This window comes from Amaranthus tricolor, chromosome 4, assembly GCF_026212465.1.
Source record: "Amaranthus tricolor cultivar Red isolate AtriRed21 chromosome 4, ASM2621246v1, whole genome shotgun sequence".
Taxonomy (NCBI): domain Eukaryota; kingdom Viridiplantae; phylum Streptophyta; class Magnoliopsida; order Caryophyllales; family Amaranthaceae; genus Amaranthus; species Amaranthus tricolor.
In genome coordinates, this window is record NC_080050.1 from 31,615,570 (window position 1) to 31,628,119 (window position 12,550).

A 12,550-nucleotide genomic window follows, 5' to 3' on the forward strand; every position below is an offset into this window, starting at 1 on the left:
ATTATGGAATTCATAAAAAACAGTCTCACAAAGACACGTCTCAAAATAAGAAGCCCATATTTTTTTTTCTTTTTAATTTGTATTAATTAGACTTTTTAGCCCATATATCTAATGCGTCTCTCAAAAAGACCATCTCTCATAGCAATTTGTAATAATATATCTAAAAAAAATGGTTTTGTGTTTTGTCGGTGGGCCAATTAACTCCTTGTATATTTATTTTTATTGAAATTACTTGAAGGTGGTCCATAAAATCACACAATTAAAACTTTGTTATCTTAATTTATTAATACTGTTTGAACTCATTATCACTGTATTTACTTCCCATCAACTACCCCTTTTCTTTTTTCTAAAAATAATAATATTATATCATGGATTCATTCAATAATTTCTGCATATATTTCTAATGGGTGAAAATCAATTACTCTTTTGTTTGTAAAAAATAATGTCAATTATTTTAATAGCAAAATTTAAATAACAGAGGGGTTAAATGTGACCTAGCTGGTGTACATCTGGAATTTCTGGATCTACCTAAGGAAGTCACAGGCTCAGTAAAAAATAGAAGTACTCCATTTAGTAATATTTAGGGGTGCAAATCATAAACTAGCCAGCTAGAGACATAATTATTAACAAACTTTTCACTGTTTTGACTGTAAGTTTTATTTTTTTTATTTTTTTATTATTTTTTATTTTTTTATGGGATTAGAAAATCATAAACAATAAAGGTTATAATTAAAAAAAACAAAATACATAATATTAAAATAAATAAAATAAAAAAAAATCAAATAAAAATATTAAAAACCCACCTATAGAATAGAGATAGTGAGACACATAAGAGTGATTAACTATTTTCTTAAATAACTAATATTTACCTATACGGTTGTACATTTTCTTATGAGATTGCTTGAAAAAGAGAAGGTTCTATGAAAATTAAACTCATGGTCTAATATGATAAAACTAAGGAGTATTAAGTACTTAAATTGAAATAAAATACGATTTTTGACAGTAAATTTCAAGTATTTATCTTATGTATATTTTATTCAAATAATTTATTTTCAATGTAATGGAAAAATTTTATTAAAATGTAAAACTCCTATTGGAAAAAATTAGGAAGAACATTGCAAAAAAAAAAAAAAAAAATTAGGAAAAACATTTGTTATTCCTAATTCTATCAAAAGCTTATACGTTCGACAAAATCAAAATTCGTTCGTTAACTCTTGATAGACTCATATAATATGTTTATACACTTCATCATGCTTATTACACGAGAGCCTTATATAGTATTGATAGAACACAATTATTTTTCATATGTGATACTTAATATTCAACTTGAAATTTAGGGTAAATTGTAATCAAATTCATAACTTAGGCAGCTAATGAATATCATATTAAAAAATCAACTCAACTAAAAGATTAAGCTCATAGTTATACGCTTTTATCATAGTAACTTGCCTTCTACACACAATACATTTTTAATTTTTACAATTATTTTATCTCACTCATTTTGCATCATTTAAATGAATTAGCTTTTATATCGTAATTTAAAATGATACAAAATGGGCAAAATAAATATTATTTTATAGCATGTATCCTAAACAAAATGTAGTTTATTTAGCTTTGAGAGATATTAATATAATGTAGGCCATTGAAGTTGTTTCATAAAAGTACCATCCATCTTTAAAGCCCTGACATCACATTTATATCCCAAAATTAAAATTTGAATCCCGTAAGCCAACGACCAAGTACCCAAAAATTTAATTTCTTATAACACTTTTTGGTACAAAATAAAAATAAAAAAATCATCAATTTAGCACAAAATAAAGATAACAACCCTATAATTTAGTTACCTGCATGTCTAACTGCTTGATGATGCTCCAAACTCTCAATCTTTGGAAATATTTCTCCACAATGAGGGCATGCACATACAGTTGACCTTGGTATTATTGGGTACCTATATTTTTCAATTTTCATCATTTAACTAATCCAACAATTCATAATTAAACCAAATTTATAAACTTTTGTTAATTATTGGAGTACTTACTAAACCAATCATAGTATAGTATTAAAAAACTTTGGTAATTTACTTGGATTCTTATCTTTATATGGCGAAGCGAATATAATGAAGGTGTTTGGCAAATAATGTGGGCAAGTCGATAGGAGTTGCTAATTTCACCAGTTAATTTATTAACTAATTTGATTAATTAATTTGAACACACTGATGAGAATAGTTTTGTAAATTAGATGCAAAGTCATAACAAGTTGTTTTAACTAACTAATTTACTAAATATTAGCATTAAATTATCAACTCATCTGTTTATATCTAAATTATAAGATAAAATTATTAAAAAAAAATTTTTTCAAGAACTTCCAGTATATTATAGGAAAAAAAAAATGTGATAATTGTAGCTTATAATTAATGTGCTATGTACACTATTAATTTTTCTAATAAATTTTTATTTGTAGAGAAAAATATAGCAATTTAATTGAAAAATAGAAAAATTAATTAAAAGCAAGCACACCTGCTAGGATCAATAATCATGTGACACTCATAACACCCAGATAACTTTCTCAAGGGCATTCCTCTAGAAGACACCGAATGTGTAGTAGCCCCACTAGCACCCGATTTAACCGACCCGGTTAACGACCGACTCGAAACGGAACCCGACCCGGTTTTGCCCCGGTTCAAAAGTCGGGCTTCTTGACCCAATGAGCTACTTTCAGGGGAAGAGTTATCTGACCTATGAACCACTCTAGTAGTTCCATGAACCACATCACGAAAACTACACATAGACCCACATGATGATGACCCGACTTTAGACGGATCATGAACTCTAGAACCTTCTACTTGTTTACAAGTTAGAAGGTTCTTAAATTGACCCCATGATGATGGGTTATTCTTTGGCTTTTGGTTGGGTTTCGGTTTCGGGTTTTGTTGGGCTTCTTTTGGGGTCTCCATGGGTAGTTTTTGGTCTTTTTGATGGGTCTTTTTAGGGTGTTTTAGGCCATGTTTGGTTGTTTTGGGTTTAGAAGTGGAGGAAAGATCTTGGGGAATGAATGTAAGAATACCCATGAAAATAAGACTTAAGAAAATGGTCATGAAAAATTAAAGAAAGGAGAAAATATAAGGGAGTATTTTAGAAGAAGAAAGGCATGTGCATAGTGGAGTGTATTATGGTGTAATGTGTCATACATAAAGGATTGAAGATGGAAGATATTAAGGAATGCCAAGTAAATAAGTTAGTGGTGGTGGGTCTTAACTTTGAGAAGTTGTTAAGCTAATGGGTGCTCTTACTACATTTTTTATTAGCTAAATCTAAGATTTTGTATTAGTTATTATTGGTCCATTTTACTATTTTATAATATTGTCTTATATGATTTCTTTTCTTCTATTTCTATTTTTATTTTTTTGGGACATTTTTTGTATTTTTAATTTCAAATTTTGTCTATAGATAGTGGATAGACTCTTTAAATTAAAATAAGTATGTCAAATTAAACTCTAATATCTATATACTCTAGTTATACATATTTAAAAGCTACAGCTTGAGACGAATTCAACAAGATTCTAGCTATTACGTATATTGTAACTATATTTTCTAGTTAAAGATAAATCATTAAAAAAGGTTGAAACAAAAGTTGTGAATAATGGGAATCAAAAATTAACTTGTAATGGTGTAATTATCATACTTTTTATTGAGTTTATTTCTATGTTTTTCTTTGCCCTATATTATATTTTGACCTTGCTGAATGTTTTTTTTTTGTCATAGTATAATTAAAGAAATAAATGTATAGTGTTAGGGAAAATAAGTTAAGTAAGATTGATTCTGAGCATGTGTAAGGTGTTCGATCGCATAGGGCCTAAGGTCTTAAATATTAGTTGATACTAATAATTTACATTATTTTTACTTTACTTTAGTTATTTATATTTAAATCTCAAATATATATTTTTTTTTTTTTTAAAAAAAAGGATCTTCAATATCTTAGGTCCGCCTCAGGTATACCTAGTAAATTTTACAAGAGGTTCTCAAAAGTTAAGCAAGGTTGAGAAAAAAAAAGAAGTAGGAAGATTCATGTGGCTAATTAGAGCACATGCTAACTTACAAGTACTTCTACTATTATTAGACTTAAAACTCTTTTAAGTACTACGTTCGTTAAAATTCAAGCTCTATGCAATAACTAATAATTATTGTTCAAGGAAAGTGGTAAAAGAATCTTACATGTTACGAGTAGTCAACTATAATACTAGCTCGTTAATATTTTTTTTTTTGCATATTTACATTAAATATTTTATTTTTTTATTTGGTAAATTTTTTCTTTACTTATTCAATTATATGGAATTAATTCAACTATTTAAAATTATCATTTTTTTCCCAAACTTATTCTTTTATGTGATTCTATGTGATTGTCTTATTTTTTTCTTAAATTTAATAAATTATCAAATGTGACATTTAATTGTAAAAGAGAGTCTTAAGTTAAGTAATTGAATTAGTAGTAGAATTTGTGTCTCATATCTATAAATTAAGATCAAATCACAATAGGTGCACCTTAGAGTTTAATGGTGGAGAACTCTATCCATCATAGTCGAGTATTACTTCATCGGTCCCTATGACTACAAAAAAATAGATTTTAACACAAACATTAAAAAAAAGCAAAAAGAGAAATTAATCCTTCATATATCAAATTCGAATTTTTATATAAAAATAAATAAATTTCTTAACAAGTGGGCTAATTCATTCTTCATGTTTAAATGTATATAAATTCTTATATGAGACGGTCTCACTATAAAACATGCTTTATATTGCGTTAAATATGAAAATAATAGAAATTTTTAACTTATAAACTTTTTGTTTTGAGGGCGAGATAATACGATACAAAAGTGCTTAGGTAAATGTGTATAATGGATTTGATGTAATTACTCCGTATATAATTCGATAACATCAACCAAAAAACTCATAAAGTGGGTGGCAAGTGGTAAATTGGATTTATTTATTATAAGAAGCCATGATGAAAACAACCATAGAAAGCTGTTGTGGGATCAACTTATCCAAGTATCAAACGGTTGGATATCGAATAATCTTACTTACCTTTTTGTATATTTTGTGATAATTATAGAACTTTTATAAGATTTGAAAATAATATCATATTTCATTATCATAATAATAATATTAATTAGATATTTAGATGGGATTATTATTTAATGTGTAATTTGTCTTTACGTATTTGATTGGAAGCTGGAATTGGTGGCTTAGGCTCATCTAATAGTCATATATAGAAGACAAGACGCTTCCATTTCGCTGACAGAGTGAGAAATAAAACTAGCTAGAAAATCCTTACGAACAATATTTTTGATATAGATAATGAAAATCGAGCTTTGTTGGACTGTCATAAAGATGAAAGAAAAAATTCTTAAATAGTCTAGCTCTCAACCAATAGCTAACTAGACTGACCTATAATTTTGCCGAAAAAGTAAAAGATAAAGCATTCAACTTTTATTTATAAAAAGGAAATAATCAAACCTTTGAATAGAGAGAAATCAAAATTAAACATCTATTACAAAAATAAAAAACAAGAGCATTTAATTTGTAGACAAATCCATAATTTATAACGTTTGTGCAATTCTAATAGCCTTATATATATATATGTGAAGAAATTCAAGTGAAAATCATCCTTATATGAGAACTGTGAGAACCATAAAAAGGTGTTACTTTTTATATAAAAAGGTGTTACTTCTCGAAAAAAATGTGTTACTTTGCATTTATATTTTTTTTCTAAAAGTTACACTTTTTGGTAAGAAATACCATATTTGTTTAAAAACAAAAGTAACACATTTTTTGTGCAAAACTAACACCTTTTCTGTAAAAAGATAACACATTTTTTTATTTTCACAGTTCTCATATAAGCTTGGTTTTCACTGAAACTTGACCCTATATATATATATATATATATATATATAGCAAGGCAATAATTATATTAGAAAGGTGGTTACATTTAGCTATATTTATCCACCAGATAAACTACCTATTAAGCTATTACTAATAAATATAAAGAAGCAGTGGGATTTAGCTTACTAATCACTAAATATATTTATTTTATTTGTCCATTTTACGTTTATCACTAATCACTAAATATAAAGAAGCAGTGGGATTTAGCTTACTAATAAATAGATAGTTTAAGTAAGTTTTTTTTTTTTTTTTGGGTTTAAGTTGGACAAGTACCTCATTTTACGTTTTATTGGGTGCACGAATGGTACTTAAGTTGTTTAATTAATTAGTAGGAAGTGATATCTTAAATGTTGGGAGTTGTTCTTCTCTTTAATGCTTCTTTTGACTCAAAGTTGTGTTCACTTTGTTAAATTCTTAGTTCACATTTTGTTATACTCACTGTAATTAATGAATGCATCAGTCAATAGTGGTAGGTTCTAACTTTTATTTATAGATTTTTTAGAGTATAAAAGGTTAAGAAAATTTAGAACTTGAACAAATTACCCTTTGATAAATCCTTTTGTAAATCATTTCCAAAAGATAATAGCTAGAGTACGGTATTGTATCAAATTAGAGCTGTTTATTGGATTTTTGGATTGATTTCAGACTATATGTTTATAGTCAATTTAAAATTAAATCTTGAGTTTATATTAATTTTACGTAATTGTAAATCTATTTTTAAAGTCGTGTCAAATTAGATATAATTATAAGGTAAAGTAAATATTAAATCATCGAGTTTATTATCAATGAACAATGAGCTTCTAAGACCGTATTTATATATAAGAAGCAGTTTTTTATGTGTTTGAAGATGTTATCTTTTATTGCTTTTAACAATAAGTTATTAAAAAAAAATTGTTCATCTCTTGAAATCTCTTATTTTTTAAAAAAAGTTTGTAACCCCTTTTAAGTTTTTACTCAAGACTCTACATAAATTTATTTAAATTTTTCCTCCCAACATTATGGGACAAAGTATTTATAATTTAAATTTGTCCTATATAAATGGTTTAAGATAGTTACATAACATATTATGGAATCTCAACTATCAACTTAAGTTTTTATTTTAATTGTTTTGTTTCTTAGCAGTTAGCATGTTAGTGAAAGCTTAGGTGACGAGTTTGATTCTCATCTAATTCTCCTTTTCAGTCGAATTATTTAGTGTTAAGTATGAAGAAAGTCTATATAACTCCCGTGTTTGGGGGCAAATAGAGTATATACTATAAATTATATAATACTATTATATTATATAATCTCAATTATTAGCTTAAACTTTTGGTTTAATTAGTTAATTGAGAAATTCGATCCCGTTGTAGTGCATTAGTTGATTTGTTAATGAAAGTTGTAGCTAATTAGTTGATGAGATAATTGTCCTTAATCCATTAATTAGCTAAAGATTATATATAAATAAAAAAGATGGTGGAGAAAGTGTTGAACCCCACAAATGGAAAACCAGATAATGATTTGATGCGAAAATAAATGTAGTTGTTGATTTTGAAAGGGAACAAAAGCATGAAGATGATCATACAAAATAATCCTTTATGCTTCTTTTTGTCCTTCCCATAATTTTTGTTGGTACTTCGTAATACTAATTACATTGCATTTAATTTTGAATTTGAAATTTCATAATAATTATGTATAAAGCAACTTTTTCTAAGTGGCTAACCAAAAACAACAGTCACATAAAAATGTGAAGATTTTCATGATCTTGTCCTCTTTATATATTTTTACATCAATTAACTTTTAGCCACTGCAAAAGTTTTTCTGCATTTCTTTATGCATGAGGCCATGAGGGTGATGTTGAAATAAAATTCACACAAGGATCCGATTACGAATGACAGGCGACTATAATTTAAAAAGTTTTACACTGTATTCATACAAGTTGAAATGAATGTATATCAGTTTGATAGATAGTGGATGGGTGTAACCGTATAAATATGATAAGTCTGACCGGCTATGAATTGTAAGTAGGTGGTTGGTACAAGGACATACCCACTCCATACCCACCTGCTCCGTTCGAATACCCACCCGCCTTGCCTCCATAATACACTAATTTATAATACTTTTATACTCATAATATTATTATTGAAAAAAAATTAATGAAAATTTTCAAAAAAGCTTGGTTAAAAGTTTTCTATGTTTTTGAGCTATGGATAAAATCTTTTCTTCAATATGAAGTTTAAAACTTTAATTTAGTAATTGATATCATGAATTATTCACTGTTAAGGAGTATCAATTTTATCTTATTGACAAAACATGTTTTAGATAAATTAGAAATACAAATTAATTTATAAGGAATGGTTGATATAATGCACAAATAACAAGAACATGAGTGCAAAGTGGATATAATTGTGATTTGTATATCAAGGTAGCTATAATAAGTGCGTGGGTGGAGATAAATTTAAATACATAGTCAGTTGGACAAATATGTGTATGAAATTTGAGAATATGTGAATTGCTGAATTTTTTATTATTCGGAAAGCCCATTTATCAAAATGAACATTGGACTTGAGGCTTTTGGACTGGCTTGATCAGTCAACAAGTTTCCCAACCAAGAGGCCAATTACCATACAACGCCATAACAACACCATACCATGGCTAATGAGATCAGAGAAATCAAGATAAGAAACGATTTATTTTCTTTTGTTGAGAAGGCAAGTAACAAATATACAACATGAACCTCCCCCTAGCTTTCCCACCTTTATATTTTCATATTAAATAAATACATGGTGCATATCCAACATACAGCTAGTTTACTAACATTTGAAAAGGAGAATGAAGTGTGGCACAAGTCGTTTATTTCGTTACAGTGGACCTGGTCTTCCTCAATCTTCCTCGGGTTACTCGAATAGTTTCTTCCATTACTGTATCTTCTGGAGGTGCTGAACGCTTTGCTGGTGATTTTTCAGCGGTGAAAGCTGTAACAATCTGAGCGGAATCAGCATTGTTAATTGTTGATTGGCTAGAACACTTGGGTCCATGAGGCATTGACACCAACTTCTTTAGAGTACTTGGGGCTGGTGAAGGGGGTGCAGAAGCAGATGTTTCTTTGGTAGAGGTGGGCTCCTCTTCCATCTCTTGGTCTTCACTGGAAGATGTGCTTGAAGTAGGAGACATAGGCTCTTCGTCTTGTACCTGTGTTGTAGCTTGCACTTTTGTTACTGGATCAGCAGCAGCAGTAGCAATAGAATCAGCATCAGCAGCAGTAGCAGTAGCATTAACATCAGCAGCAGTAGCAGCAGCCGCAGCCGCAGTAGCAGCATTAGCAGGAGCAGGAACAATTTTAGCAGCAGCAGTAGCAGCAGCCGCAGCCGCAGTAGCAGCATTAGCAGAAGCAGGAACAATTTTAGCAGCAGCAGCTGTAGCAGTGTCTCTGGTAGCAGCAGGAGGTTGCTGGGTTTTTCTTGCTGGATGCTGTGGCTACAATTGAGTCATAGATGTATAGAAAAAGGTGCAAATTAGTACTTAATGAGCTTAAGATTGAGATTGCTGTGACAAGAATTACAATATATGCCTTTTTCTGGAACCAGAACGATGCAAGCACATTTCAAAAGCAACCTAAAAAGAGATGAACACGCACTGCTAATTACCTTAGAAAGTACATTAAAACACATTTGGAATGTACTTTCTATAGAAGCATCAAAAGGCAGAATAAAAATTTGTTTAATCTCAAGTCCTAAACATAGCTCATCACATACTACCCAGAGCAATCAGGAAAATTTCCTACAGAACCTAGAGGAAAAGTATTTTGTAAAATTAAGCATTCAAGTTCAAGTATCCTCATAATTCCGAAAATCAGAAAAAGATGCAAAGAACAGTTGATGAGATCTGAAAGCTTATAAGTGCCATATCACCACATCAAACTGTCAAAAATCGATAAAGGATCACAATATCAAAATGAACTGAAGAACAATAGTCCAGCTCTAGCATGTACTGGGCCGATATTTATCATTGAAATGGAGGGTTAAGATCATAAGGTCTACACGACCTTTCCCACATAGTCACATAGTAATCTTCTGGCAGTTGCAGCTAGGTCCTATATTCTTATCAAATTGATTATGGATTCATCAGGCGAATCGTTTTTCTTGATGACCCAGACACAAATTAACAACATCAAACATGTTGCTATAAACCTATAGTACTGTCTCGTGAAAGTATAATGCTGGTCAAAGAGAGGAGATGAACCTGTCTAGCACGAGGCCTTGGGGTGGACTGCGATGCAACATACTGCAAAACTTCAAAAATTCTCGTCTGACCATAGCTGGCTGCCATATGACAATACATGTAAGCCAAATCCCCAGCCCTCGTCCTTAATTCCAGTAAGTTGCGATCAATTTCGGTCTCATGCTTTGAAACATACGGTTTAAGGAAGGAATCATAAACATATGTTGTTCCCTGGAACAGAATAATCCGTCACATAAGAACAACTTCACATCCATTGACAGCGTACACAAACATTAGACAACCAACTATAAAATCTATATGGCTCATATCATTACCTTTGTCCTAGGGTACCACAAGAATATTATAAACGCCAATTTAGCCTCACTGTACATCGGAACCCTGTAAAGAAGAAAGGTTCCAAAACATTCCTATTTAAAGCAAGCTGTGACATAATATAAAATCAAAGGAAAAGTTCCTGACCACTTACCATGAAACAAAGGCGTCGCTAAACCTCTCCATGACCGTCATTACAGCTACTAAAATCCTGAAATCGTCCCAAATTTTTCGATATGAAATTCACTAATGAAACAAAATTCCTTACTAAAACATTTGCGCTTCTCATTCATGTGAAGTTGCACATGATTACAATCAATCGTTAGTCTATAACAAGTAAAACCTCTTTGTTATTACAAGGTACGGTTGCATTTATCCAATCCCCCAATTCCTCTACAAAGAAATCACTTGGAATTGGGATAATCGCATGTTGTTGTAAATAGAATGACAAAAACAAAAGACGGCAACTCAAACTAGTTTATACCAGTATTGGCACCAAAAACGGAGTTGCTCTATGTCCGGTTTATTCCTCTCCAATGTTTTAAAACACTCATAAGCTGGACATACATATCCAAAAATCATCCTGCAAACAGAAGTATAACATCATTAGTCATTTAATTCACTCGAAATCAAAACCACGGGATATAAGAGTTTTTCTCGGTAACTTACACAAGTCCTCTGGAGAGAAAGCACCCAATCATTTTGTTTCCTGAAACATACAAGAAACCAAATGCCATTAAAAAATCAACCGTAAGTCACATCACAAATTAGGGAGCTTTTATCTGTGTCACTATATATTCATCAAAACCTGCAATCAGCAATTATCTAAACCTTAAATATTAAGTTTTTGCTTGAATTGGTTTTTTGACATGGTATTAGAGCCAACATGATAAGAGATCGCGAATTTAAATCTTAACCACCTCTCATTTAAAGTAGAATTATTTAGCGTCAGGTATAAAGAGAGTTTGTGCTGTGTCCACACTTCTAAAGGTCTTTCTTGAAGGGAGCGCGTTAGAGTATATAACATACGTGGTCCTCAACCATCAGCTTTAAGCTTTTGGTTGAGTTGGTTCCTTAACAACCGTATCAATCCAAAATGTAATTCAAATCAAGCAGAAATCTATAATGATGACAATTATATAAGCTAATGAGCTACAACGGAAAATTTTTAATTGTCAATCACATCAAAATGTATTGTGCCAACTGCCAAGTCTCTTTTTATGAAGATTCATGATTAATTTCTGTGTTCGATACATCAACTTGAAGAAAAACAGAACATCACATCATTTGATGCTTAAATTAAAAAATATACTCATGATTTATCAAAAAATTAAATGAAATGGAAAGAATTACAAATAAAGCACACTGAGCAATGCGTATACATATAATCTAGGAATAAAAGCATGAAAGTTCAAAAATGTAGCTTGAAAATTCTAATAAACGAGGTCAAAATAGCAAAAGTTTATGATAATTATTTACAAATGAAATTCAGAGAAGCAATTCATCGAATTCGAAAAAAAAAAAAAAAACGATTGCAAGAAGACAAATAAAATAATTAGGGAAAATACAAATTTAAAAATGAATTCGCACCTTTGTAGAGTATTCTCCGCGACTATTGAAATGAAAAATACAAGGAAGAAGTGAAAGAGAAAAATGGAAGACTTCAATCTCCGCCGAAGAGCTACGGCGAACCGTTGCAAAGCCGGCGGAGTGAGTGAGAGGAGAAAGAAAGGTATGGGAAGAGAGAACTCTGTTTTTGTTAGGAATATGCTATTGTTGTTTGAATTTTGGTTTAACTGAGATAATTAACTTCCCATCAATTTTCGTTTGAAAAAAAATTTAAAGTGAATTTGGGAAGACCTAATAATATTAGCGGCTCTTATATATTCTTACTCAAAGTATCCAATTTCTTTGTTTTTATGATATTGTGTCTGTTTGGCGCAATATAGTTGTGCAGGTAATTGTTATTTTTAATTGTTTAAATAATTTTAAATTTGAGTAGTAATTACCGTGAGATATTTTGTTGTCTAATTGACGATGTAGATTAATAATATTTTGTAAAAGTAATGATTATATGCTTGTTG

The 12,550-nt window shown here is 30.1% G+C and overlaps 2 protein-coding genes across 2 annotated transcripts in view; both read right to left on the bottom strand.

Annotated features, from left to right (window-relative positions):
- Window positions 1–3,229, bottom strand: part of LOC130810633 (uncharacterized) — a 6,498-nt gene extending 3,269 nt beyond the window's left edge. Inside the window, exons 1-2 of the mRNA XM_057676766.1 lie at window positions 2,517–3,229; window positions 1,845–1,948 (exon numbers count right to left, since the gene is read on the bottom strand). Of these exons, the coding sequence (XP_057532749.1) occupies window positions 1,845–1,948; window positions 2,517–3,094 (682 nt within the window). The 5' untranslated portion in view covers window positions 3,095–3,229. The remainder of the gene's footprint in view (window positions 1–1,844; window positions 1,949–2,516) is intronic.
- A 5,348-nt stretch (window positions 3,230–8,577) lies between these two features.
- LOC130811144 (HVA22-like protein i) lies at window positions 8,578–12,318 on the bottom strand. Its single transcript, XM_057677328.1, has 7 exons — window positions 12,057–12,318; window positions 11,136–11,175; window positions 10,951–11,049; window positions 10,621–10,677; window positions 10,469–10,532; window positions 10,155–10,364; window positions 8,578–9,389 (listed from the first exon to the last, which is right to left on the bottom strand). Exons 2-7 carry the CDS (start codon window positions 11,165–11,167, stop codon window positions 8,766–8,768), a joined length of 1,086 nt encoding a protein of 361 aa, XP_057533311.1. The 5' UTR covers window positions 11,168–11,175; window positions 12,057–12,318; the 3' UTR covers window positions 8,578–8,765.
- Window positions 12,319–12,550: the final 232 nt, after the last annotated feature.